General features: G+C 50.8%; 12 protein-coding genes across 12 annotated transcripts; 6 read left to right on the top strand and 6 right to left on the bottom strand.

Annotated features, from left to right (window-relative positions):
• Positions 1–1,247: 1,247 nt before the first annotated feature.
• ACET3X_002167 (uncharacterized protein) lies at positions 1,248–2,886 on the top strand (the record flags this gene model as incomplete). The annotated part of the gene is made up of 6 exons (XM_069449387.1): positions 1,248–1,353; positions 1,636–1,676; positions 1,725–1,882; positions 1,932–2,266; positions 2,395–2,771; positions 2,833–2,886. 6 exons carry the CDS (start codon positions 1,248–1,250, stop codon positions 2,884–2,886), a joined length of 1,071 nt encoding a protein of 356 aa, XP_069308714.1.
• Positions 2,887–3,564: 678 nt separating this feature from the next.
• ACET3X_002166 (uncharacterized protein) lies at positions 3,565–5,234 on the top strand (the record flags this gene model as incomplete). The annotated part of the gene is made up of 3 exons (XM_069449376.1): positions 3,565–3,584; positions 3,635–3,651; positions 4,510–5,234. 3 exons carry the CDS (start codon positions 3,565–3,567, stop codon positions 5,232–5,234), a joined length of 762 nt encoding a protein of 253 aa, XP_069308713.1.
• A 100-nt stretch (positions 5,235–5,334) lies between these two features.
• ACET3X_002165 (uncharacterized protein) lies at positions 5,335–6,517 on the bottom strand (the record flags this gene model as incomplete). Its single annotated transcript, XM_069449364.1, has 4 exons — positions 5,335–5,462; positions 5,510–5,644; positions 5,707–6,372; positions 6,427–6,517. 4 exons carry the CDS (start codon positions 6,515–6,517, stop codon positions 5,335–5,337), a joined length of 1,020 nt encoding a protein of 339 aa, XP_069308712.1.
• A 721-nt stretch (positions 6,518–7,238) lies between these two features.
• ACET3X_002164 (uncharacterized protein) lies at positions 7,239–8,678 on the top strand (the record flags this gene model as incomplete). Its single annotated transcript, XM_069449353.1, has 3 exons — positions 7,239–7,326; positions 7,383–7,997; positions 8,053–8,678. The coding sequence occupies 3 exons, from the start codon at positions 7,239–7,241 to the stop codon at positions 8,676–8,678; spliced, it is 1,329 nt and encodes a 442-aa protein (XP_069308711.1).
• A 194-nt stretch (positions 8,679–8,872) lies between these two features.
• On the bottom strand, positions 8,873–11,567 carry ACET3X_002163 (uncharacterized protein). The gene is made up of 5 exons (XM_069449342.1): positions 10,289–11,567; positions 9,762–10,229; positions 9,506–9,709; positions 9,234–9,447; positions 8,873–9,160 (listed from the first exon to the last, which is right to left on the bottom strand). Exons 1-5 carry the CDS (start codon positions 10,715–10,717, stop codon positions 8,901–8,903), a joined length of 1,575 nt encoding a protein of 524 aa, XP_069308710.1. The 5' UTR covers positions 10,718–11,567; the 3' UTR covers positions 8,873–8,900.
• A 167-nt stretch (positions 11,568–11,734) lies between these two features.
• ACET3X_002162 (uncharacterized protein) lies at positions 11,735–12,460 on the bottom strand (the record flags this gene model as incomplete). The annotated part of the gene is made up of 1 exon (XM_069449331.1): positions 11,735–12,460. One exon carries the CDS (start codon positions 12,458–12,460, stop codon positions 11,735–11,737), a length of 726 nt encoding a protein of 241 aa, XP_069308709.1.
• A 772-nt stretch (positions 12,461–13,232) lies between these two features.
• On the top strand, positions 13,233–14,012 carry ACET3X_002161 (uncharacterized protein; the record flags this gene model as incomplete). The annotated part of the gene is made up of 1 exon (XM_069449320.1): positions 13,233–14,012. The coding sequence occupies one exon, from the start codon at positions 13,233–13,235 to the stop codon at positions 14,010–14,012; it is 780 nt and encodes a 259-aa protein (XP_069308708.1).
• Positions 14,013–14,398: 386 nt separating this feature from the next.
• ACET3X_002160 (uncharacterized protein) lies at positions 14,399–17,124 on the bottom strand. The gene is made up of 8 exons (XM_069449309.1): positions 16,932–17,124; positions 16,750–16,850; positions 16,434–16,705; positions 15,931–16,386; positions 15,688–15,880; positions 14,970–15,637; positions 14,707–14,916; positions 14,399–14,646 (listed from the first exon to the last, which is right to left on the bottom strand). Exons 1-6 carry the CDS (start codon positions 17,073–17,075, stop codon positions 15,484–15,486), a joined length of 1,320 nt encoding a protein of 439 aa, XP_069308707.1. The 5' UTR covers positions 17,076–17,124; the 3' UTR covers positions 14,399–14,646; positions 14,707–14,916; positions 14,970–15,483.
• Positions 17,125–17,408: 284 nt separating this feature from the next.
• ACET3X_002159 (uncharacterized protein) lies at positions 17,409–19,058 on the top strand (the record flags this gene model as incomplete). The annotated part of the gene is made up of 1 exon (XM_069449298.1): positions 17,409–19,058. The coding sequence occupies one exon, from the start codon at positions 17,409–17,411 to the stop codon at positions 19,056–19,058; it is 1,650 nt and encodes a 549-aa protein (XP_069308706.1).
• Positions 19,059–19,706: 648 nt separating this feature from the next.
• ACET3X_002158 (uncharacterized protein) lies at positions 19,707–20,678 on the bottom strand (the record flags this gene model as incomplete). Its single annotated transcript, XM_069449287.1, has 1 exon — positions 19,707–20,678. The coding sequence occupies one exon, from the start codon at positions 20,676–20,678 to the stop codon at positions 19,707–19,709; it is 972 nt and encodes a 323-aa protein (XP_069308705.1).
• A 262-nt stretch (positions 20,679–20,940) lies between these two features.
• ACET3X_002157 (uncharacterized protein) lies at positions 20,941–21,285 on the bottom strand (the record flags this gene model as incomplete). The annotated part of the gene is made up of 2 exons (XM_069449276.1): positions 20,941–20,960; positions 21,045–21,285. 2 exons carry the CDS (start codon positions 21,283–21,285, stop codon positions 20,941–20,943), a joined length of 261 nt encoding a protein of 86 aa, XP_069308704.1.
• Positions 21,286–22,835: 1,550 nt separating this feature from the next.
• ACET3X_002156 (uncharacterized protein) lies at positions 22,836–24,620 on the top strand (the record flags this gene model as incomplete). The annotated part of the gene is made up of 3 exons (XM_069449266.1): positions 22,836–22,994; positions 23,044–24,407; positions 24,458–24,620. The coding sequence occupies 3 exons, from the start codon at positions 22,836–22,838 to the stop codon at positions 24,618–24,620; spliced, it is 1,686 nt and encodes a 561-aa protein (XP_069308703.1).
• Between the last annotated feature and the right edge of the window lie 266 nt (positions 24,621–24,886).

Here is a 24,886-nt window from a genome sequence, read left to right as displayed (position 1 = left end):
TGTCTAGCTCCTAAAGCATACGTCCAGTTCCATAATCCCAACGCGAAAACAAATTCGGTAATGACCGACATCAGACCGGACAACTGGGGCACTATGCAGCCATGACTCCGGTGATTATTAAACACACGACGTACGTCCGGCAATCCTTACATTCCTTGTACAAAAGCCCAACCAACACCATTTCCAGCCATTATTGTTTATTCTAGTCAGCTACGGGGGCAGCTCTAGCGAACGTAGTGGCGAACGAAGGAGGCTCGATGCTTTGTGTGTCTCACGACATCGCTCTGGAAAGGGCCGGTGCCCAGCGGTTTCGCAGGGGGTCGGGGAGGAGGGTCGTTAGGAACGCGCGCGAATAGACCGATAGAGCTGAGTTTTGTATGAAGAATCTGCAGGTGAGAGAAGAAAAGAGCAACGTTGAACAAAAGGAATACCACCGTGGGGGTGGCTGCGTCATGACGTTTGTGAAGGGTGGTGATACTAGAGACTTTGTTCTGCTGATGGGGCACCGTGAGAATGCACCCATCGTAACAAGCTAGCTCTTTGTGGTAGCCGTCACCAAGGTGTGGATCAGCCGTTGGAGCGAAGGCGTCGTGAACGTTCGGTAGATGTTGCAGTAGTGCGTCCCTAGATTCGACAGTGACCGCCACCATGATTTGGGCGCCATTCTCGAGTTTGGCGATAGTCGCCTGGTCGGTAGGTTCAGACGCGAGAGGGGCTGTCAATATGCCAACGTCCGACAAAGAGTGTCGCACAGAGCGTCTGGCTGAATGTAGAGGAAGGGTACTCCTGGGATGAGGGTGCTCATCTTCATCAGCATCATCGTCATCGTCGTTATCGTCGTTATCGTCGTCATAGTCAACTGCAACCCGTGATATCTAGCAGACGTCAAAACGACCTGATATAGCATGTGACTGGTGTTTGCTGGATGAAACAGCGTGCCTTACGAGATGGTGTTGTGCCGCCATCGATGAGGATGAACCCCAGCGAAAGGTGTCGACGTTGGACAGCTTTACACGAAAGGCGAGGAAATCGGTGGCCCAGTCGAAAAAATGGGGGCTTTTGCTGCAGGGACGCATTTTCGTGTGCTCAGCCTTGTTGTATGCTGATCGTACAGCGTTGTGTAAGGTTCCCCAAGATTCTGTGTTGCATTGCATATGCCAAGCCCCACGTAGCTCGCGGCTCTCCGCCCGGGTGACCCGTCTTCCCCTCATAATAGCGTCGCAAATCGCAAATCCGACAGCGTCGCCATGTCTGCGCCCCAGCAACAGCCGGAGTGGAACGTCCATCACCAACGGTACCTGTGCAAACAATGGGATAACCAGAGCCAGCGACACTATTGGTTGGAGTATGCTGGTGGGCCACTCATGAGTCATTGTGGGAGCCACGACTGACGCTGCAAAAATAGATCAACACTGGAGGTTCTTCGCCTGGGATCCACTTTCAAACGAAGCGGATATCGGGGTCGACCAGAGCCATGCCGTGATTCAGAGAGTAGACTCACCTTTCAGAGCTGAAATCCAGAGACCTGGCCGAAGTTTCCCAGGTTACGCATCCACCGCAACACCTTACGAAACTCTTGAACCAGGTACGAACCGCGTTGGCTGGTTGCCCTCCATCGGCTGACGCGATATACAGCGTATCATGTTCGCCATCCTTCATATTTCCAGGAAGGCCGGGTAGCGCATCCACAGAACATTATCATATAGCGATACTGACATGTCAAGGTCTTCGCAGTGCTTTGGTCAGAGCCTGCGGGCAAAAATGCTTTGATCACTAGTGGCAAGGACTCTGCTTGTAGCATGGTCAGATATGGAGAATATGTCCACAGTCAAATCCGAAGATTTGTGATTGTGAGACACAAGCGAAGCTTTTGTTACGCATGGTAAGAGGTTTGCATCCGGCTTTCTTGCGCGCATTCTAATGAAAGCCAGTCCAATAAATACGTACGGTCAAAGGGGCATTACCAAGCCGGGTGTTGATCCTGCAGAGCATGCGATCATCTATAGTCATGGTCATTCACCTCGGACACTTCCAGGCGAGCGAGAGATGACCATACCACCAATACCTGTAGTGATGAACCCGGGTGAGCAACCTTTGCATGAAGCTTCCCGCCTGTGGTTTGGAATCTCGTATCCGGTACAATACAACATCAAGGTAAAGGATCTGGGCTATGTTCACATGGCTTGGATGCCTATGTTCCAAAGTTCCTGGAAATTGGAGACGCATCCAGGTGTCAATACTCTCACGGATATTTCTGATGACATCAGTATGCTCGATGTCTGTGCCGAACGCATTGATGAGCTTGGGCAAGCCTTGCAGACACACACTTCTGGCGTTTGGCAGTCTAGTGAGTATCTCTTGACATACCACATTACCTTGCATTGACCATTCCAGAATACGACATAGTCCGTAAACCAGCTTCGTTCTTCAAGAAAGGCCGAGTGTTTATGACACTGTGGCACGAAGCCCGGGGGTCTTCAGAGAAGGCATTTGTCGAACCAGCTAGGTTCGCCGTGGTGAAGCCGAGCTCCACGTTCTCAGTATGTTTACGAATCAGCACATACGCAGGACAAGCAACCACAAAGGCTGGAGTTGTTGGCCATCGACATGCGGCAGTAGTCCCAGTCGGCGATGCAGTTGAAAAGCATTTCCTAGGCGAAGACATCATCGAAGAGCCCATCGAGGTGAAGATAGAAAGCACAGATCTTTCTATCGACCCTATGTCGCGTATCAACTTTGCGAAGCCTTACTCAGTAGAGCACAACGTCCAAGTACGAAACATTGGGCGTGTATGGGGAGATTCTGTAGGGCGACTCGAACTCAAATTCGCAGAACACATGGGGTTTGCAAAGCCCTGAAGATTCGTATTTGCTTTCTGGTTCATGAAGACCAACTCATGTTACGGATTGCTATTCTGCCAGTCCTCCACACCATCTTTTTGTAACCGGTGAAGTGTTCTGATCGCCAAGAGATATGTCACGAATGTGAGTGGACGCAGCTTTCAGCCTTTCTGCATCCCTGTTGACCAGCACACCAGCGCGATGGAAGATCGGTGTCGACCATAGCCTTGTTATGATGCCACTTCATCAGCTTTGAGACTGTGTATAAGGTCAGCGCCTGTACCCAAAACACTGTCATGGAACCAACTCGTATATTGGCCGCTTGATTCGAAACATCATGGCGGAAGTCCTCGCTATCGTTGGTGGGCTGGCTGCCGGTACTCAACTGATGCATTACGGATACAAGCTTCCTACAGCAGCCTCAGCCTTGTCACGTCATCTACGTCATCCGACAGAAACGATCGAAACATGGTTACACGAGTCGAAGGCGATTACCTCACTACTTGACAGGGTACAATATGATCTTGGTATTCTGGATCACAATGTCGTATGGTATCTTGGTCAATGCCGAAAGAACACTAGGGATCTGGAAGCCATGCTGCAGCCTTTTTCTTCTAGAACATCGATGCCAAGGCCTTCTACTAGGATGCAGCGTGCTTTCATCGTCAGGAGACGAGGGGAAGTGGAACGACTCTTACAGTCATCTGGTCGAATCATCGAGAACATGAAGTCACACCTTTTTGTGTGAGTACCCGGCTGTTGCGGTGTTAGCCTGATGCTGACTATATGCGCAGTATGTCTCTTACCCAGAGTAAGACTTCCTCGAATTCAAGTTCTCGGAGTAGCACAGTGGTGCACCGCATTTCCCCCTTGAACCCGTCTTTGCACCAGTTCTCAGCTGGTAGTACCGTTCAAGACCTACTCGCTACAGCATCACTTTTCCACGGCTCCCATATCCCTGTAGTGTTGTTTCAGGCGGGCTTCGAGCAGCCGCTCCTGTCACAGGCTATCTCGACATTGAAATCCCGATCTCTAGTCTATGCGCCAGAACCGGAAGACGCTTTCGAGCTGAACCAACATGTGCGTCGCGTGGTGCGTTCTGAATTGATGACGCTTTCAGATCGATCGAGGCATCGTGCGCTGGCGATTCGTTTGCTCGACATGGCTTTTCCTTCGTGTTTCTCAAGCCCACGTCTATTGTCCCAAAGCCACGAACTTCAAATGCACGTGGCTACAATCGTAGATGATGCCTTCGAAGATATCATCGATACGACGACCACGCAGAGAGCTGCACAATTAGCCATCCGATACTGCAGTTATCTGTCCACCATCGGCTATCACGCGTTAGTCACGAAGATAGCTACCAGATTTCAGACTAGATGCCGTGATGACAAGAGCTTGCTCGATGCATACACCGCTTTGGGCGTACAATACGCCACCGCTCAGGCACTACGAGGGTGCTTGAACACGGCGTTATCGCTTTTTCGTAGCTCATATCGGTCAAGACGCCACAACATTGGACGGGACGATATAAGAACAGCACATAGTTCAAACAATCTAGCCATCGCCTACCAAGCTCTAGGAGATTACGAGAGGGCTCATGTGTTTCACCGCAAGGCCTTAGCAACGAAGACAACACTGCTAGGCGAACACCATGTGGATACACTAGTCACTGTGAATAATCTTGGATGGGTCATGCTGGATCAAGGCGACTATAGTATGGCAGAAGACATGTTCAACCGGTCACTGGCAGGGTGGCAAAAGGTCTACGACGCAGACGACCTTTTCGTCATCACAGCGAAGAGCAATCTCGGTATTGCGCTACTCTTCAAAGGGCGTCTAGATGAAGCTGAAGATCTACATGCATATGTCTATAATGCGCGTCGCGATATCCTGGGAGCAAATCATCAAGAGACGGTGAAGAGCAAGGCCAATCTCGCCATGACTATCAACGAGAAAGGCCATCACCATCAGGCCGAGGAACTGTACCTGGGAGCAGTCAAAACTCTTGAGAACCTTATGGGCGCGTCGCATCCGGAAACGCTAAAAACAAAGTTCAATCTTGCCACTGCCCTTCACGATCAACGAAAGTTTGAAGCGGCTGAAGAGATCATCGCCGCCATCATACCGCATCTGCAAAAGATATATGGATCAAGTCACGCAGAGACACTGGATGCTATGGAGTTCTTAGCGATTCTTTTACAGCATCTGCATGACTTCTCGCAAGCATTTAAAGTCGCAACGAAAGTATACGAAGCACGCGCCCAAGAGAACGGAGACTACCACGACGATACGCAGAGGAGTTTGGAGCATATGAGAGACTTGGCAGAGGACCTGGAAGAGTCTCGCACGTTTCATCACTATCCTATGCCGACACCAATCGTTGTTTGCTAGGACGTTTCTTGTCAGTTGACGAGGCACTTTGCCATCGCCTGTATAATTCCTGCTTTCACTATGGTAGCTCAATGTAGCTTTGGCTCTGAGCTGATCGCCCTCATAATTTGAATTTACTCTGCACTAGATCCTCGCTCAACTTCCACAGCTGCTCGGCTAGCTTGGTGTCGGTCGCGTATGGCATGGCATCGCACACTTGACAGTCATGCAGCAGAACACCTTTCGACTCTGATATCGTGTCAGCGCGCGCATCGCCCGATCAGAAATATACCCACCGTCTAAAGCAGGGTCTAGCGCCGCGACTAGTACCGTCGCAGCCCCTTGATCGTGGTTCTTCCAGAACGGACTCGTCTTTCGGATGACAGCTTCACCCTCTGCATCCAAGTCGCGACTGAGACCAGTCCAGATAGCTAAGCCGTCAGCATATCCTCTCAGGAACGATCGAAAAGTATTCTGAGAGCGGAGTACTCACATCCGGGATGCACGGCATAGCTCTTCACTCCCTTGCCACCGAACCTCTCATTGATACCTACAGAGAACAAGATGTTCGCCGTCTTCGCCTGCCCGTACGCAACATACCCGTTATACCCATCACTTGCTGTCTTTGCAAAGGCTGGAGGCAATGGCGCATGTCTCTCTGCCTCTAGTAACTCCTCATTACTCTTCTCCAGGTTGTAATCGGAAAAGCGTACCGGACTGAGTCGGTGACCGAGAGAAGTGAGGTTGATAATGCGTATCGCACCCGTCTTCGAAGACGATACCGAAGCCAGGAGTTGAGGCATGAGCAGATTCGTTAGCAAGAAGTGACCGATGTGGTTCGCGCCGAATTGCCCTTCGATGCCTTCTTTGGTCGTTTGACGCGCTGGTGTCATGATGCCTGCATTGTTGATGATTAGGTCTAGATGGCCTGTCAACTGCGACACCTCCTTTGCGGCAGCTCTCACAGATTCTTGAGACATCAGGTCGAGGAGAACAATCTTGGTCGCGACGTCTGGATAGGCATTTTGAATGTTTTTGAGTACTTCTTCCAGCTTGGACTTGGTGCGCGAGGCGAGGATGACGAGCTGTGGGTTCTGGGACGCGAAAGAGAGGGCTATGGAAGAACCGATGCTTTCGGGGGATATGCCGGTGATGAGGACTAATGTTCTGTCAACTCAATGTCTTCTTGTTGAGACAATGCGAGGCTTCTTACTAGTCTTCCCTCGGATCTGGTCAGCGAAGGCTTTGGCGACTTCGAGGCCGCCCGTTTCCTGGTTCCATACTGGGTGTGTCAAGGTCGACATGGTGATATGAGATACGGTCTACAGAGAAAGGGTTTCGAAATGCTATCATCAGGACTACATCCAGCCCGCCCCACCATGTCTTCTATCCTCAAAATTCCTACGTCGGTTCACGGCACCGATTCGCAAAGAGCCCGAGCTTCATCCCAGCTCCTTTGTCTTCTGGCATCAGTATGCATGCCAACTCCAAACTCCTTCTGGCACTTCCTGCATCACACTCGAACGACGCCATCCGGAAACGGTAAAGCGCGGTTCACAAGGCCGTTGCGGGGTACAGTGCGGGGAGGTCTAACACGATGTGGGGCAGTGACATCCTTTCCTTGTCAACCCCAGCAACGTTGCATCACGCGTCAACACACTTTACCCGGCACATATGTCGATCCATTCTCCAACAATGCGAGTCCACCCCACGGAAAAGACATGCCGCGAGAGGCGTCCAACGTCTGCAAGCCCATGGCGCCACGGCACACGCCTGCACCGTCGGCCATCGGCATCATGTCGCCTGGATGAAGTAGCTCAGCCTGTGGCTCCATGGCCGTATCATCGGTAGATGCAGGGTGCCTCAGCCCCACGCTACACGAGAGGATACCATGTTGACGCGTTTGGACACCTTGAACCTTTTCTCGCAACCAAACGCGTGGTCTCACTGTTACTCTAGCCGTGAATTTCTATCAAGTCGCGTATGCCGCTCCGCGCGAGAATCTACGAGACTAAACTACCCAGCATGCCCTCTCTCGACACCAACGGCAATGGCCCCGTCACCAATGGCGCGAAGCCAAAGACTGGCATCAAAGTCATCATTATCGGCGCAGGTACATCTCTCCATCTCCCACCATCGCCTAGGTACAATCTCTAACCATCCCACCAGGTTTCGGCGGCCTCACAGCAGCCATAGAATGCATCCGCCACGGTCACACCCCCATAATCTACGAGTCCTTCCCCTCGCTCAAAATCCTCGGCGACATCATAACCTTTGGCCCCAATGCCGGCCGCATCTTTGCGCGCTGGAGCGACGGCCGCGTCGCACGCGACATGCGCAAAATCTCCATCGACCTGACCGAATACGGCTTCAACATTCACAAATGGGATACCGGCGAGATTGTCATCAACCAGAAGACGCCGCCGCGCGACGAGAAGGCGCCAAACTTCAATGGGCATCGCGGCGAGCTGCATGAGATTGTGTTTAACTACGCAAAGGAGATTGGGGTCGAGATCAATCTGGGGCAGAGGGTGGAGAAGTACTGGGAGGATGACAAGGAGGCGGGTGTTGTGCTTGAGGATGGGACGAGGGTTGCTGGTGATGTCGTGGTCGCGAGCGATGGCGTGAGGAGCAAGGCAAGAACATTGGTACTGGGATACGAGGACAAGCCCAAGAGCAGTGGGTATGCTGTCTGGCGAGCATGGTTTAGCAACAAGGACATGATATCAGACCCAGAAACTAAACATTTCTGCGACAACGGAGACACCTTCAACGGCTGGATCGGTGCGCCTCCCTTCCCCTTTTTCAAGATCTAATCTCGTACTAACGACCGACCCAGGCCCAGACGTACACTTTCTCTTCAGCACCATCAAAAACGGCACAGACTGCTGTTGGGTCCTCACACACCGCGACTCGCACGACATTGACGAATCCTGGTCCTTCCCCGGCTACCTCTCCGACGTCAAAACCGTGCTCGAAGGCTGGGACCCCATGTGCTGGAAAATCGTATCCAAAACGCCCGAAGCAAAACTCGTAGACTGGAAACTCGTCTACAGAGACCCGTTACCCAACTGGGTCAGCGGCTACGGCTCCGCGCCTGGCCACGGCCGCATCTGTCTGCTCGGCGACGCCGCGCACCCTTTTTTGCCGACGAGCGCACAGGGAGCGACGCAGGCGCTGGAAGATGGGGTGACGCTGGCGGTGTTGCTGAGGAGGGCTGGGAAGGGGAATGTGAGGGGTGCGTTGAGGGCGTATCAGGATGTGAGGTATGAGCGTGTTAAAGCTGTGCAGAAGACGGGCGAGACTACGAGGGATATGTGGCATAAGACGGATTGGGAGAAGGTGAAGAAGGATCCGTCGCTCATTCAGTTTCCGAGGGAGGATTGGGTGTTTGGACATGATGCGGAGGCGTATGCGGAGGAGGTGGGGGATGAGGCCATTAGGAAGGGGAGTGTGGGTGTGTAGATGGGAGGTGTATGGGTGTTGTGTGTTTGTTGGGTGATGTTGTATGGGAGGGATGCACAGTCGCTGATACACGATGGGAACTTTTGAGAATAGAACCAGTTTTCAGACAATAGACAGTCATTGTGCATGTATTCCATGTCCATGTTCTCAGCAATCGATTTTCTCAAGCTACAAACATAGCCACTGAAACGTGCAGTCTTTCACCACCATGTCCTTTCCAGCTCACGCGCCCTTCTCCCCTACATCAACAACCTCCCGGTGGACAACCTGATCCTTCTCACTACCGGCCTTCTCACTGCCAAGCTTCTCATCCCCAGCCCCAGCCAACACCCTCCCGGTACAAACATACTTCCTGAACTTGCGCGCAGGGAGCCTAGCCTCAAACATCTCGTCGATTTCCTCGAGCGTGCGATTCTTGATCTCGGGAAGATAGAAGTACACCCAGACCACAGTGATGAAACACGACGGGCCCCAGATCCAACCTACATGGGGACAGGTATGTCAGTAACCTGGCATTTAGATGGGATGGAGGTGCGGAGGAAAGCTTCAACGTACCATACTCAGGACCCCAGTTCAGCGACTCAGGATTAATAAAGTACGGCGCTGTGAACGTGGCAAGCCACGCACCCGCGAATCCAACTGCAGATGCGATGCCAAAGGTATACGAACGCAGGCGTTGAGATGGGATTTCTCCGCCGGTGAGCCATGCGTAGGCGGCGATCATGCCGTTGTAGCCGCAGATGTAGACGACTGAGAGGCCAACGATGACCTTGTAAACGTCAGTACGAAGAAGCCCAGTGACGTTTGAGAAAATAAGGAAATCTTACCTTTCCAGTCTGGGTAGTACCGGGATTGACGTGGTAAACAGCTGCAATGATGATTTGTGTAACGCCGCAGATGGTGAGACCACTCATGAGGAAGACGCGGCGGCGGCCAATCTTGGAAATGATGCTGCTGTTCACCATAATGGCGAGGACACCGACGGAGGTCAGGATGCAGGAGTTCATGAACGGACTTCCGACATTGGCCATCTGTACCCTGTCAGTTTCACGCCGTCAGACATACAGGAAGCGCGATACACACCTGGAAGAAGTACGTCCCATACGCAATCATAAACATAGCACCAGACGCTGCCTGCGTCGACACCGCCACAATAGCCAACAACGTACGCCTCCGATCCACGGGATTCCTCCAAATATCCAAGAAATTCGCGCTCGACTTGACCGCTTTTTCCGCATCAATGGCGGCTTGGATTTCTGCTACTTCACCCGCCACGCTCTCCGGGTGCGGACGCATCCACAGGAGTGCCTTTTCCGCTTGTGCAGGTCTGTCGACGAGGATGAGCCAGCGGGGGGACTCGGGGATGAAGAACAGGCCAATGGACATGAAGAAGGGGATGATGATGATGGTGCCGAGGGGGATGAGGTATGAGTTTCTGCCGTCGATGTCGTGTGTTGTGTTGTCGATGACGGTGCCGATGAGGGAGCCGACTGAAGTCCATATCTGGAAGACGGATATCATGAGGCCGCGGTAGCGCGCTGGGGCGGATTCCTGAGGCTATTTGTCAATGCATGTGGAAGACGTGGAGAAGGGGCGGTGGGAGAATGTACCTGGATATACAACTGCGAAAAGGTCATGTACCATCCATTCGCAATTCCAATCAACAGTCTCCCTGCATACAGACCTCCCATACTCGTCGTAGTCATCATAACGATATTCGCGACGCAGCAGAGCACGCTAGCCATCCAAAGACACTGTCTCCGTCCCAACTTTGTCGCAAAAACACCCGCAAACGAGGAGCTAAGGAAGGCACCGAGCGTCATCAATGATGAGATGAGCTGTTGCCGCTCAGTCGAGATATTGTAGCCTGTTGGTACGGTGGGGTCTGGGTGGCCGAAGACTTCGAGAAAGCCGCGCATCGCCTGTAGGCCGCCGATGGCGCCAAAGTCGATGCCGTACTGGAAAGGGGACATTGAGACGAGGGTACATGCTGCGAGGCATTTCCAGTTGGAGAGGAGGCTCGAGGTTAGGTCAGGCATGATGGCAGCGTTGAGGGATGGAGATTTGAAAAGACGCAACGAAAGCAGCGGTTGTTGTACGATGAGTGGGCAGTATCAAGAAGGTTGGACTTTCAAGACTGGAGGTCTTTGTCGCTTCCTGTTTCTGCATGCCATTGATCCAGACTGATATGCAGATCGTTGTTCGTGCGTCTACCCCCTTGTCGCAATATCTGCCGATAGTGCCTCCAAATGCTTAGCCTGTCGTACCCCGGACTTGGAAAAGAGTCTAAAGTGTGGATAGTGCGGAGGTGGCGTTTCACTAACGGCGCTTTGAGCCATCTGGGGATATCGGCCCTTGTGGTTTTCGTTTCCAAGTGGCTTGTCAGGCTTTTGTCGCGATGCCGGGTGAACGTCGAGTGGGGGCAAAGAGGAGATCGGCAGTTTCTTAGCACTCTGCCGTTACCTGCTGGCACTTTACGTGAGTCTTGTTGCTCAAAACTGCCTTCGTAAACATTCAAGTGAATTCGTAATCGTTCGAATAAAGCAATGGATCTGGGTATACTGTAGGTGCCATTGGGTGCATATCTTAGCTAGAAGCATACCAGTTAATACAACCCACGATCTCATAATTAAGGAACGAAGAGTGATAGGACAGGCTGAACGGCAATACCGCATGGTCGGAATGATAATGCCGTGCGACATTGATCATGTTTTTGATTGTGCAGTAGGGCAAGGATCTGCATGTGCGAGCTTCCGCAGCTACCTAGGTATGCACGATGGAGTCAATGGACTACGTTCGCTCCAGGTTGAAGGCAGATGAGAGAACCGTGGCGTAATTCTAGATGATTAGTAGCAGCGCACTGCAAGAGGATGATGCGGAGAGTGTTGGGGAATGAGGAAAGGGATGGTGCAAGTTCAAGCTTGAGGTGGTGGGGCACCAGGTCCCGATTAAGACTAGCCCGTTTCAACGCGTGTGCTCAGCCTGAAATTATCCACAGGAAAATAGCAAGCTGAGCTACAACTACATTTATGTAAATCAATGTTTGTGGAAGCGATCTAGAAGTCCTCCGCTCGAATGGGTGCTCCGTCCAGCCACTTCTTGCACTGGAGATACAACTTGTCGTGCGCCTCACGAGACGGCGTCCCCGCATCTTCACGGCGATGTCCTGGCATGCCGTGGAGAACTTTGATCCCCTCCATCGTCTCTTCCTGGCCATAGGCAAGCATTTTGTATCCGGATGAATAAGTCGCTAATCTTGCTTCATCCAAAACAGGGACTTTGTTCGGGTTTACCGGGATCATCTTGTCCTTCTCGTACCAGTGCCTTACAAGCCTAGCCTTCCAGTCGCCAGTGTCGGTCCTCTCCCACAGGTAACAGAAGCGACAATCGCACTCCACGTCGACTTCACAGCCGTCAACAGTGAAGCGCTGGGTGATGGTCGACTTGAGCTTCGTCACAGCCCGAGTACCGTCCGGTCGGATGTCAGTACTAGCTCCGACGCATCTATGCATGATGAAGGCGCCTTTGTCCATACCTGCTTTGGAGATTTCGAAAAACTTTTTGTAGCGGACGCGGCCGCTCCATGTGGTGTACATGTGCGCGTCTTCGTGGAATATGGAGTTGAAGTTCTCCCACTCGCATGCGTCGCAGTACATGGGCCATCCTTCCGCCAGCTCGCGTAGTTTCCAGCGCTGCAACGCCAGGTCATCAGGTCCATTGTTACGGATGGCGTCGGAAGGTCGAGAGCCTTCTGGCAAGGTGTGACGATCAACTGTAGACATGATGAAGTGGTACGAGTTGAGGTTGCTGCTAATATGGAGTTTGGTGAAGTGACCTTGGGGGGTGGACAGCTTCTGAGGTGTATGGGCTTATAAGTACTCCTGCCGGAACATGATGGCCAGCTCTGCTCAGTCACAACATACGGATACTTGTATGTAGTCTCTGTATATTCTCCTGAATATATTGTAGATGTCAATACGAATTTGCTGTCTGTGCATCCCCGTCACCGCATCGAAACATTGGTTCTTGTCAAGATGTGGGCCACTTATGCTGTTTTTGTCGCTTTGTTCTTTTCTTACCTGGTTGCGCAAAGATTCCAAAAAGGCCTCAACAAATATCCTGGACCCTTCTTGGCATCATTAACGAATATCTGGCGTGCGATAGATGCATATAAGCGACAGACAAACGTTACATATCCCAGTTTGCATTCTAGGTATGGCGACGTTGTCCGAGTAGGGCCCAACGTTTTGTCATTTGGCAAGCCATCTGCTATCCAGGGCATTTACGGATTGAACAAGGGATATACGAAGTTTAGTTCTCATGACACCAATAGCCGCGGTGGATGAGACTGATCATCGACAGAGTGGATATTACGATGTTTTTGCTGTCTCGAAGAAAGGCAACATAGTCTACAACCTGTGAGTCCAATCTGTCCTCATATTCGGGAGGCTATAGATGCTAATACATGCCCTTTTCAGCTTCTCGACAAGATCGGAAACCTATCACGCTCGACTGAGACGCTCTGTCAACCATGCCTTCGCGTTATCGACACTGATGGATTTCGAGCCACTTGTGAACAGCTGTTCATCTTATTGGCTAAGGCGCACAGATGAGCTGTTCGTCAAAGGGCAGGGCATCTGTCAATTGTCTACGTGGATTCAGTACTTCGCATTCGATGTCATTGGAGAAATCACCTGGTCCAAGCGACTTGGTGGTGTCCAAGAGAACAAAGACGTCGCAGACATTATTGCCACGGTCGATTCATTCCAAGACTATGGCACTGTCGTCGGCCAGAACCCCTGGTGGGACCGTCTCCTTGTCAAGAATCCGGTCAAATTATTCCTCGAGAGTAGAGGCCTTTGGCCGGTTAGCCCCAACGCGGCGATTATTGAGTTTGCTTTGGCAAGGCAAGCAGAAGCATCGGCCAACTCACAACAAAGCCCAGAAAAGGGCTCCTCTAGCAAGACAGGTGTCACATTTCTTCAACGGTTCTTGCAGTCCCAGGACAAGGACCCAGAGTTTATGACTGATGATCGCATCACCGCTATGTGCGCCTCCTTGATCATTGCCGGTTCTGACAGCACTGCGATCAGTCTGTCCGGTGTTTTCTACTATCTCTTGAGAAATCCACGCGTGTACAAGAAATTGATGGAGGAAATCGATGCCGCAGAGGCCTCAGGTGCTTTTGAATCAGCTCAAGAGAGTGCGGATGCAAAGGATGTTGTTCCATTCTCCGCTGCGAAGAAGCTCGTCTACCTCGATGCTATGATCAACGAGTCTTTCCGGATGCACCCTGCCGTAGGACTGCTTCTTGAACGCGTTACACCACCATAGGGCGCCACCATAGAGGGAAATTTCGTGCCAGGGGAAGTTGTGGTTGGCTGTAATGCATGGGTCGTGCATCAGGACAAGGAGACGTTCGGCGAAGACGCGGATGTCTTCCGACCCGAGCGATGGCTTGAGCAAGAAGGTGCGGATCCTGCGAAAATAGCGAAGATGAAATTCAGCATGTTTCATTTCGGAGCAGGATCAAGAACATGCATCGGGAGAAACATCAGCCTCTTGGAAACATACAAGATCGTTCCCAGCTTCCTGAGGAAGTTCGAGGTAAGCATTGCAGACACACCTTCTCAAAATGTCACTAATACTTGTGCACATAGATTGAGTTAGATGAAAGCCAGGGACCAATGTACTTGAAGAGTGCCTTCTTTGTGCATCGTAAGAACTTCAGTATCCGCATTAGATTGAGATCGAACAATAAACACTTTGTCGCTTCAGTGATAACCATTGGCTGATATCTAAACATCGTGAGATCAGATATAAAACCCGTCTCTCAGTAGAAAGTCGAACTGATTCTGTCCAAAGAAGTCGTTATTCATGCTGAAGTCGAACTGCCTAGGAGCAGGATTGCAGAACGACCCAATGTCAGAGGCGGAAGTGCCAGGCGTGGACAGCTCTCCAACACCTGCTTGACATATTGTTAGCAAACGCGCACTAGATGGAACTTCGGTCGAGCCGAATGACTCACAAATTGAGTTTAGCTTCTGCGCGAAGTGTTCGATAGCCTCACGGGCTTTCCGAAACAATGTGCTCGTTCCTTGTAGTACTCTCATATTATCAAGGCATTGTCACAAGAGACTTTTGATCTTGGATCCCGGAGCGACAGTCTTCATCTCAAGTTCAGGATGGATGTGGTAAAGGAATGCAAGACAGAAAAGATGCATGGCTAGTATTGAACCTGCTTGTCGTTAGTTAAACAACAGCTGATCGCTGCATAAGACTGATGCTTACAGGCGTGGTTGGAGATCCACCTAACGTTGTTGTGGTCCATGAAGTTCTCAGCTTGTGAGATTATGCAAAGGAGATGATTCAAACTTTCAAGTACAACAAAATCGCTCTTGATGGTCGGCACGCATTGCTCGAACAGAGATTCGACAGCATCATCTAGGCTGGAGGAGCTGACAACAATGTCCAGCAACTGTTTAATACTGGTCCGTTGAGCAGGATTAAAGCGCGATAGTAGTGCATTGTTAGAGAGATCCTGAATCGACCCTCTTTGACCCGGGATGTAAGAGCAGTACCAATTTCTTGTGGCGTGATGAGCCTCAGACGAGGATCGAGATGTTGGCGCCACTCCTCGAATCGCTGGTACAGCTGCAATCTCAGTGCAAGCAAAGACCATGTGCTCAAAGATATCTCTCTTCCAATGTTGTCTTGGTACATGTCGCTGAGCATGGCTGCAATAATGCAATATAGCTCGCTTGACATCGGTTGGTTCGATATTCGCTGGACTGATAAATGAGTCTTACGTTTGATACTTGTGCTGGAGAAGACTTTCCACTTCATATTCGTACGCGATAGATGACAAATGGTGAGTATGTCTGGGATCCTCTAATCCAGGCGTTCGTATATGTTGTGGTGGAATAAGACACGGTCTACCCAGGCACATGCAAAGTATCCTAATTAGCTTAGCTTGTAGTTGGCGAAGAGGGGATCGTGGCAAGAATACCTATCCTGGTTGATCAGACTGTACCATGTCCTCTTCCTGAACTCAGAATCTGATGGCGAAAGCTCTTTGTAGCTGGAGGGACACTGCAAACCGAGCTGAAATGCGGCTTTCACCGTCAAAGCATGATACGTCGCACTGCTAACAGGCATCTGCTGTTGCTGTTGGTAGCTCGTCAAGAGCAATAGTGCTTGAACTGAGAGTCTCGTTAGTACTTGGTGAAAAGGTAAAAAAGTAATAACTCACTAAGTTCCAGGCTAGCACTGCGGAGAGTTTCGGGGGTCAAACACCGTACAGTCCGCTGGAAATACATGTCACACTGGAGATTTCCAATTGCCAAACACGAATACGCAAACATTATATTGACAAGTGCTCGCTTCGTCTTCGATATCGATTGACGAGGCGCAAAGGCTAGTTCCTTAAGAGTCGTTGTCAAAGCCGCTTTACTAACGAAAGGGAAGACATCTGCACTAGTTGCTACGAAGCGGTCAAGCATTGAGAAGGACTCTGAAATGGCTGGGAGCGTTGCCGCAGGGTTACACTGGGGGCTGCTACCCATCTGGTGCGCTCTCGATGTGTCTGCCTCGCTCCAGTCTTCGGTCGTCAAAGGCTGGGTTTGACCATGCTGTGGCGGCACACCACGCAAGAAGCGTAGGAAACAACGTGATATCGATCGAAAGAATGCATGATTCGAAGACAATCCTATTCTCATCAAAAACGAGCTCACATAGTGATAGCTTATCACTTACCAAAGTATCCGAACTCGGATGCGTGCTGATCCTGAAATACCTTTGCTGCATGCACTTCCTCACTAGCTTCCTGTTCTGAGATATCACCAGTCGTGTTAGAATCACTGTCGTCAGCTTGTTCTGCTTCAGCATGGGCATTCAAGCGATCCGTAACATCAGAGCGCCGGATCGCAGCATCCACAGTATCATCAGGGCGGGTCATTGCCGAATTTTCGGTTATCGCATGAAACTGATGGTTTAGTCTTCTGACTTTGTGCATCGACTGAGCTCGACTATCGCTATCAGCTTCGACTCAAGCCAAGGTCTCAACACATACCCAGGAGCTCTCTTAGAACCAGTCTCTCGAGGGGCTTTCGCATACACACAGTCGATGCCGAGGTGCTGACACGTCGAGCAAGCAGGTTGAATGCCATCACACTGATAACGTCATAGGTCAATAAGCGGTATCGAAATATACTAGTCTAAGAGTTGCGAGGCTCCTGAAACAGCAAAGCTTACCTTTGTCTTTCTAGACCTACAACTTCGACACGCGAGTGATACACGTTTCCGCCGAGTTGGAGCTAGCGCTTGAGGCGAGACCAACGCATCATGCGGATTGTCGTTAGCGGCCGCTCCTGGTGTGACAATATCTTCGGTAGCCATCTCTTCGGATATATTCCAGCTTACGAGCGCTCAGTAGGTTCGGGTAGGGTGATGGGTTATGGTTGTCGGAAGACCAAGTGAAGATGGCAACGGATCGGGAGCGACCGGTGCTGAAGTTCCCGACCCCGCACTTCACTCCACATTCCGCATTCTTCTCCGCTTGCTACCTTCACAGCTCTTGCTCGTACGATCTCTCTATCTGATGCGATGTCCGAAATTCTTCAGGTGGTAGAACTAGGTCCGCTCTCGTTCGTACAACGTCGCACCAGCCAGTCTAATTTAAAGAAGCCACGGCCGTGAGATGGAAGCTATGCATACAGTGGGCGTAACAGCATGGCCTTCTTACCGATTCCATTATTAGCATTGTTGACAGTTCCGGTCGTCTATCTTCTATCATGGCTGCGTCATCGGCTCCAAGAAAGGGGAAAGTTGCCATTGCCTCCGAAACCACCAGGCCTGCCGCTGCTGGGAAACGCGACCGATGTTATCCGATTCGGGAAGACAGGTTCTTTGCACCTGCTTTTCGGCCAGTACGCTCGCGACCATGGCGAGATCGTTCGCGTGCAAGTTGGACCTTTTATCCAATACTTCATCAACAGCGACGAAGCCGTCAAGGCCGTCTTCGATAAAGCATCTGCCGCGACATCGGAGCGCCCACGTTGGATCGTTAGCAATGAACAGATATGCAACCAAGAAAACGTGCTGCTATTGAACGCCAGCCATCCACGATGGAAACACCAGAGGAAAGTTATCCTGCAAGGCATGACTAGCGTCACACGCGCCGATGCTGGTATCGACTATCTGCATTTTGAGACCGCGAAGTTCCTGAAGCAAGTCGCTGGTGACGATAAGCTAGCTGGTAACAGCGTTGGGCTGTTCAACGAGATCGGCAGGTACACGTACAGCGCATTCGCCAGTCAAACATTTGGCATGGATATTCCAGACGAGAAAGACCCAGTGATAGAATATATTTTCAAGAGCGGGCTGGAACAGATCTTAGGAACACTCCCTGGATCCCACCTTGTCGACATATTGCCAATCTTGGACAAATTGCCCATTGCCCTCAAGCCCTGGGAGAGGAAAGCAAAAGCGCTATTCCAAGACAACATGAAGTGGTCCATTGAGCGCCTGCAGCGAGTGGAGAAGGCTATCAAAGCGGGCACAGTGAACGACTCTTTCTTAGCTCGTGTACTGCAGGATGAGAAGAACATGGGATTCGAAGACCGTTCCGAGGCCGCCTACCTGGCCTTCATGCTCATCATCGGCGCCGCAGACACTTCAAAGATGTCATCATGGTCGTTTCTTGAGGCCATGATGCGGTTTCCACATGTTCAGGCCAAAGCGCTCAAACAGATCGAAGCTGTCGTTGGAGTTGCAGATCGTCTACCAATGTACGAAGACCTCGAGTCAATACCGTACGTCCGCTACCTGATGAAGGAACTCTGGCGTTGGCACCCACCTGTTGCGCTCGGCCATCCGCACATGACTACCAAGGAGCTGAACTACAAAGGCGTCCGTCTGCCTGCCGGCTCTCGTATTCAACTCAACGCGTGGGCCATCGGGCATGACCCGAACCGGCATGTCGGGCCAGATCGCTTCTGGCCTGAACGATACGAGGGAGATTTGACGAACAGCGAGCAGAGCAAGAACTCCACAGACGTCAAAGACCGCGATCATTTTGCTTTCGGATCCGGGCGACGCATTTGTCCCGGGTATCATGTCGCCGAGCGCTCCCTAGCGATTGCGATCATGCGTCTAGTGTGGGCGTTTGAGATTGTGCCAGCGCCAAACGTCGAGTTGCCACTTGACCCACTTGACTACCCTGGAGATATGCCTGGAAATCCGGGTGAGCATATGCCTGTCATGTTGAAGGTTCGTAGTGAGGCAAAGAGAAAGGTGATTAACGAAGAGTATGCGAAAGCGGAGGCTGCACATCCTGCGATGGAGCCTTTGAACCACGATGGATGGTCTTGGAAGTTCTGAAGCGCATTGGACTTGAGAACCGTATATGATTGTCATGCGATGCACGCTTGATGAGATTAATGCAATGATCATCAATTTCTTAGCAAATACCGCCTGCTGTATGCCCATTGATACTGTGGTTCGAAGGGCTAGATCGATTTACACTCGCTCTCGTTATGCTCCGACCCGAAGCACTTACCACTGAGGTTTTGATCGAGTTCGTCGACCAATACAGTCGCTTCTGGGAGTACTGGAACGGCAATGGGTTGGAGTCGCTGCTGGCGGATCCTGACGCCAAGTTCGAGGATACTGTTAGGCCAGATTAGAGTAGGCTGATTCATGGAGATGCGCTGAACAACGCAGCGGAGAAATGCGCCGTGAAATTCATGCGATAGCTCATGCGTGCATAGCAACCCCGACCATCACAAACAAAACAGTCTTCTTGGAGTGAGGCTTATGCATTATTTTCAGGCCGCAACATTGCCCCAAGATACTCGACATCTAGGATTCTATCTTCGCTGTAAATGCCCTCAAGGTATCTGGTAATCCGGCGTGGGGATGGCAGTAGAGAATTCCTCCGGTACCACATGAAGATTCCACTCACTTTTTTTTCATTTTCCTTACGTAAATCAGATGCACCGAATGCTGCCCCTTCGCACCAATTGTGCGTCAAAAATCAATGATAGCGCCATCCTTGACCATCGTGACACCGCCCATAAAGGCCTTGTACATCCATCCGTCTCCGTACCGCCCATGCTCGTTGTCGTACAACAGTCTGCCACCTCCGGTAGGGAACCGTACCTCCACCCAATCTAGACAAGTCGTGTCGAACATATCACAGCAACAGGCTTGCTCAATGTTCTCACATTCCACGTTGCAATGCATATCGTCCCTGATGATGGAGAAAGCCAGACTAGCACCGACCAGCATACGTGTTTCATGAAACAAGAAATTCTCTGACATGTAGTAGCGTATGCTCGAGTTCGCACAGGCTGTGAAAAATTCGCGGAGGGTGTTTGGGTGGTGGAAGTTTGTGTGTTTGAGCACGACGCGGCGCATCGAAGATGAGTGTACGTTGACGATACGCGCAAGCGTTGGTGCAGTCAGGCTTGTGACGAGCCCGTCGACTTCGAGTGAACGCAGGCGGAATGGCGGGCTAGAGCCGAGTAGCAGGAGCAAAGGAGCCCAGTCCTCGCTGCGCGACGACCAGCGCTGGAAGCCCTTCGGCCCCGCAGTCAGATGTAGCGCTTTAAGATTCGCGTTGCCTTTGATCATTTTAACAAGAGAAGTCATAGATTCATTCTCGAAGGCCATCATGTCCAATTCGAGCTTCAGGAACGTGAGGTTTCGTAGGGCGGGTAGTTTTATCATTGAGTGGAAGAGTGCTGGGCTAGATGTCAATTTCGACTGCCAAGTCGAGTCCGTAAATCCCAACACCTGGAAACTGTCTAGCCGCTGTCTTGCGTTCTCGAAGCTGGAGACCAGGATATATCCAAGGGTGGTCATAGACCGCGTATCGACAACGTGATGATGCTCTGGACCGAACAGTGCGAATATGTGTGGTGGGTGGAACCTCAAGTTCGGTTGCATCTCAGAAGCACCAAGCTGTGGCAGCTCGTCCGTCAATGCCGCGCCCGACATGCCGGATAGAGCAGGTGGAGCGCGAAGCACAAAGTTCTTGAGATTCGGCAGACGTTGGAGGATTCCCCCGAAAGTCGTCGCCAACTCTTGGGTATTGGGCGCAGCCGCTAAACAGGGCGTCCGTAGGCGTAGACCGCCGAATCGTGGTGATTGGCAATGGAAAAGGATGGACACCTCGAGTGCGCGAATATGCTTGGCGAATCGCGTGCGGGACAAGGCCTCGAGGCGTGCGACGCTTGCTGTGGTGGTTCGGCATCTTCGTCTAGAGAAGCATGTTTTGGCCTGTGTAGAACAGTTAGTCGTGGGCACAAATGATCCTAAATGCCCCGCTTGGTCCGACGCCATGCGCAGAAATGTAGCAAATACCTCTGGAATAGCGTTTACTTACGAAGCTGTGGTCAGTGGCTCGTGATAAGTTTTTGTTGCCCAGCGAACGAAGCTTGAGTATGTCCTCTTTGGGTAGATACTCAACGATCATGGCAATAAGCTCACTGGGGAGAAACTCCAGACTCTCCGAAAAGTTGAAGACGCATTTGTTGATGGATATGCTGTCAAGGTCTTCAGGGATAGAAGCCATGAGTTCCTCTATGTATATGTCCTCTTCCATCTTGATTGCGATGTGTTCTCGGAGTGGTGTGCGACGAAGTTGAAAAATTGCGAGGAACTCGCACGCAGACGATCGCTACCATGGTTACGGCTTTGTTGCAAAGACGAAGGGCGGTACGAAGTGATGTCAGGAAGCCACCGCAGAAAACGGGGTACTTCGACGTGTAAACTATGGGTTCGTCGGACATCGGGACAGTGGGTTGGGAGGTATCGCGTTCGCGATGGCTTGGTACGTCGGTAATCGTAGGCACCGCATCGGGTAGGTGCTACATCGTGAGGAGTTTGGGAAGGAGTTGGACGAAAGACAGTTCGTCAGAGCGCGAGTCGTGAGCGGCAAGCTGTGGCCGCGGGTATGAGTCGATGTACAGGTTGGTGAACAGCATCGCGCGGTTGTGCTGTCGACATGACGCGCTCGGCGCTACCGTGTCTGTGCGCAATCCGAGCCAGTTCTCAATCCGAGCCACTTTTTACTAGTAAAAATAGCAAAAAAGTACTTTTTAAAAGTTAAATATCTAAGTAACTATAAGAGATAAATAAAACCTTTATATATATATAATATAGAGAATTACCTCCTCTATAATATAAGAGGAGAATATATTTATATTTCTCTATAACTACTAAGTTATTTAGTTTATTAAAAACGCTAGTAAAATATACTTTTTAAATAATAAAGATAATTAAAACCTTTTTTTTTTATTAAGAAAGAGAAAAGTCTCTATATTTATAATACTAAGAAAGATTCTAAAAATCTTAATAATTAAAAAAGTTATTAAAGATTTAAGATTTTAAAATTTTAAAAAAACGTTTTTTCTAAATAACTTTTTTAATACTTAATATTTTTAAGAACTTTAAATATTAAAGTTAAAAAGAAATAAAAGCTTTACCTTATAGATACTAGAAGTAACTTTATTAAAGTACTTATTTTTTAACTTTTTAAGAAAAAAAGCTTATATTTTAGAAATTTAAAAAAGTAAGATTAGAGATTTATAGAGCTTATATTTCTCTATAACTTTAGTATTAGAAGTTCGTCAAAATACTAAGTATTAAAGAAGTTATATCTACTTTAATATTAGAGATTTGTATGTAAAAAGTGGCTCGGATTGAGAACTGGCTCGGATTGCGCACAGACACGCTAAGTCACCGGCGGCGCATTGCGCCTCGGCGCAATATCTGCGGCCAGTCTCTCGCTTGCCGTCCAACACCATACCCACAAACGCTGATCCACCCTCTCGCGCATGCGCACCAGTGGGGAAAGAGTTGCATACCCCCTGGGTGTACGATATGACCATGAAGCTGCAAAGTTTACCCGGCATCCATGCCCCACCCCCGCAATGTGGGGTTGTGCATGTAACGCTCTTGAAATGGCTACCCTCAATGCTGCTGGCTGCAATGCCTTTTCATTAGCAAGCTCGGCATGAAGTGTCAGATTATTGGACGCCTGCTCACAGCCGCCAAGGTGGAGTTGGGGAAGCGTTGGTGAAGCGCATCTCGTAACTCGGCACATCTTCATCCAACGGACGTCGGCAGCGCACCTTGTGAACAGCGAGAAGCATGGCGATAGAACAGGTCTTCGAGGCTCTGCCTTTGCATTATTTGCAGCATGGCATCTCAAAGTTTGGCGGAGGCAACATTGCGTTGGCAGTCGTCGCGACCGCAGCTTTGGGGGTGCTCGCAGACTATGCCTGGATGCTGTACATGAGATCGAAGATGGTAAGAAGGCCACACTGTAATGTGAGACGATGATGCTGATACTGAGAAGCCACCCGGACCTTTCCCGTATCCAATCGTTGGCAACACGTTCCAGCTACCAGATAACAAGCCGTGGATCTTCTTCGAGGAACTGTCGAAGAAATACAATACGCCATTGATAACATATTGGATCGGACGCAACCCAACCGTATGGATCAACGATGCGTGGACCGCGAACGAACTTCTTGATAAGAGAGCAGGCATATACTGCTCACGACCACGCATGCTCGTATTTGCTGAACTCGGTTCTGGTCAGAGCAACCTCGTAAACCTGATCACTACCACACAAGCGCAGCGTGAGCGCTTCCGGATGCTGCGCAAAATGACGCATCAAGGTGTTGGCATCCAGCAAGTGAAGAAGTATCGCGACTTCCAGAACGATGAGAGCAAGGTTGTCGCGCTCGATCTCCTGCATACCCCTGAAAACTATGTCGCGCACTTTGAACGCTACGCGACCAGCGTGGTCTCCATCATCGGCTTCGGCAGGCGTGTTGCGAGTCACGATGACCCCATTATCACCGAAGTCATCGCGCTGATGCACCGGGCGGCCGATCTGAACGTGCCAGGGAAGACGTTCCCCATGCTGATGGAAACCTTCCCGGTTCTTGCTCGCGTACCGACTGAATATGCGCCGTGGAAGCACGGTATGGGGTCAAAGAAGAGGTCGCATCGCGGGCATGACTTCTTCTACTCTTTGGCAAGTGAAGCGAATGAGAAGCCGGGACACGATGACTGCTATGCGAAGATGCTATTCAGAGAGCAGGAAAAGTACGGTCTCAGTCCAAAGGAGATCTCTGCGCTTACCGGAAACTTGTTCGGCGCTGGATCGGATACTTCGAGTAGTACGCTCATCACCGCTGTTCTTGCAATGCGAGCGTTTCCAGAAGCCATGCAGGCAGCATGGGAAGAGCTCGATCGCGTTGTCGGACCGGATCGCAGTCCCTCGTTTGAAGACGACGCCAATCTGCCTTACATGCGCGCGTTTGTGAAGGAAGTGTTTCGATGGCGATCTGTTGCCATCATTGGCGGACAACCACATGCCCCAGTCCAGGACGATTACTGCAACGGTTACTTGATCCCGCAGTCGACATGGGTGCAGGGCAACGTGTGGGCCATACACCACAATGACCGCGAATTTCCAGACCCGGACCGTTTCAACCCGAACCGCTTCTTGAAGGATCATCCTGACTCGCGACCTTTCCCTGGTGAGAGGGGATATATGACGTTCGGCTGGGGTCGACGTGTGTGCTCAGGCCAGGCGCTTGCCGAACAAGGCACATGGTTGACAGTTGCGCGACTAGTTTGGGGGTTCAAGATCGAGCCGGCACTAGACGAGAGTGGGAAGCCTATTCCCGTCGATATCTTTGACTATACGTGAGTCTTAAACGGGATGTGGCTGTGATACAAGTACTGACGTTCATTAGGAACGGCCTCAATATGCGACCGCAGGTGTTCAAAGTGAGCATCAAGCCGCGAAGCGAGAGAATACGACAGGCTATCATCCGAGAGGGCGAGCAAGCGTTGACAGATCTTGCGCAATACGAGGGTGAGACCAAGTATCGTATGAGTACTTTCTACGGAAAGTAAGGCTTGCGATGGGTTGGTGACAGTAAGGACAGCTCGGAAAGTAGTAGACCCGCTCGCATGAAGACAGGTAAACTTTATCAGCCGAGGCGAATCGTCATCCATGTCTTCTTAACGGGTGCCGCTTCTAAGGGTGTTGACGTACTACCAATGCCAACTCTTTCCCAATGTGTGCCTTGACGCCGAATCACCAGGACATTGAACTCGCTATCGTGGCCGTATTCGAGATACCACGGCAAGTGCATCGCGTGCAACCCTCGACCGAAGCT

The sequence above is a fragment of the Alternaria dauci genome, chromosome 2, assembly GCF_042100115.1.
Source record: "Alternaria dauci strain A2016 chromosome 2, whole genome shotgun sequence".
Taxonomy (NCBI): Eukaryota; Fungi; Ascomycota; class Dothideomycetes; order Pleosporales; family Pleosporaceae; genus Alternaria; species Alternaria dauci.
Note: the sequence above shows the minus strand (reverse complement) of the source record. Positions and strands in the feature narration are given on the sequence as shown.

Coding starts and splice junctions, on each gene's coding strand:
- ACET3X_002163 (XM_069449342.1), bottom strand. CDS start 10,717: ATGCCTGACCTAACCTCGAGCCTCCTCTCCAACTGGAAATGCCTCGCA. Junction 9,710..9,761: donor ATGGGACGTACTTCTTCCAG/GTGTGTATCGCG, acceptor GACAGGGTACAG/ATGGCCAATGTCGGAAGTCC. Junction 9,161..9,233: donor GAACTGGGGTCCTGAGTATG/GTACGTTGAAGC, acceptor GTCCCCATGTAG/GTTGGATCTGGGGCCCGTCG.
- ACET3X_002160 (XM_069449309.1), bottom strand. CDS start 17,075: ATGGCTACCGAAGATATTGTCACACCAGGAGCGGCCGCTAACGACAAT. Junction 16,851..16,931: donor GTAGGTCTAGAAAGACAAAG/GTAAGCTTTGCT, acceptor TGACGTTATCAG/TGTGATGGCATTCAACCTGC. Junction 16,387..16,433: donor ATCCGAGTTCGGATACTTTG/GTAAGTGATAAG, acceptor TGATGAGAATAG/GATTGTCTTCGAATCATGCA.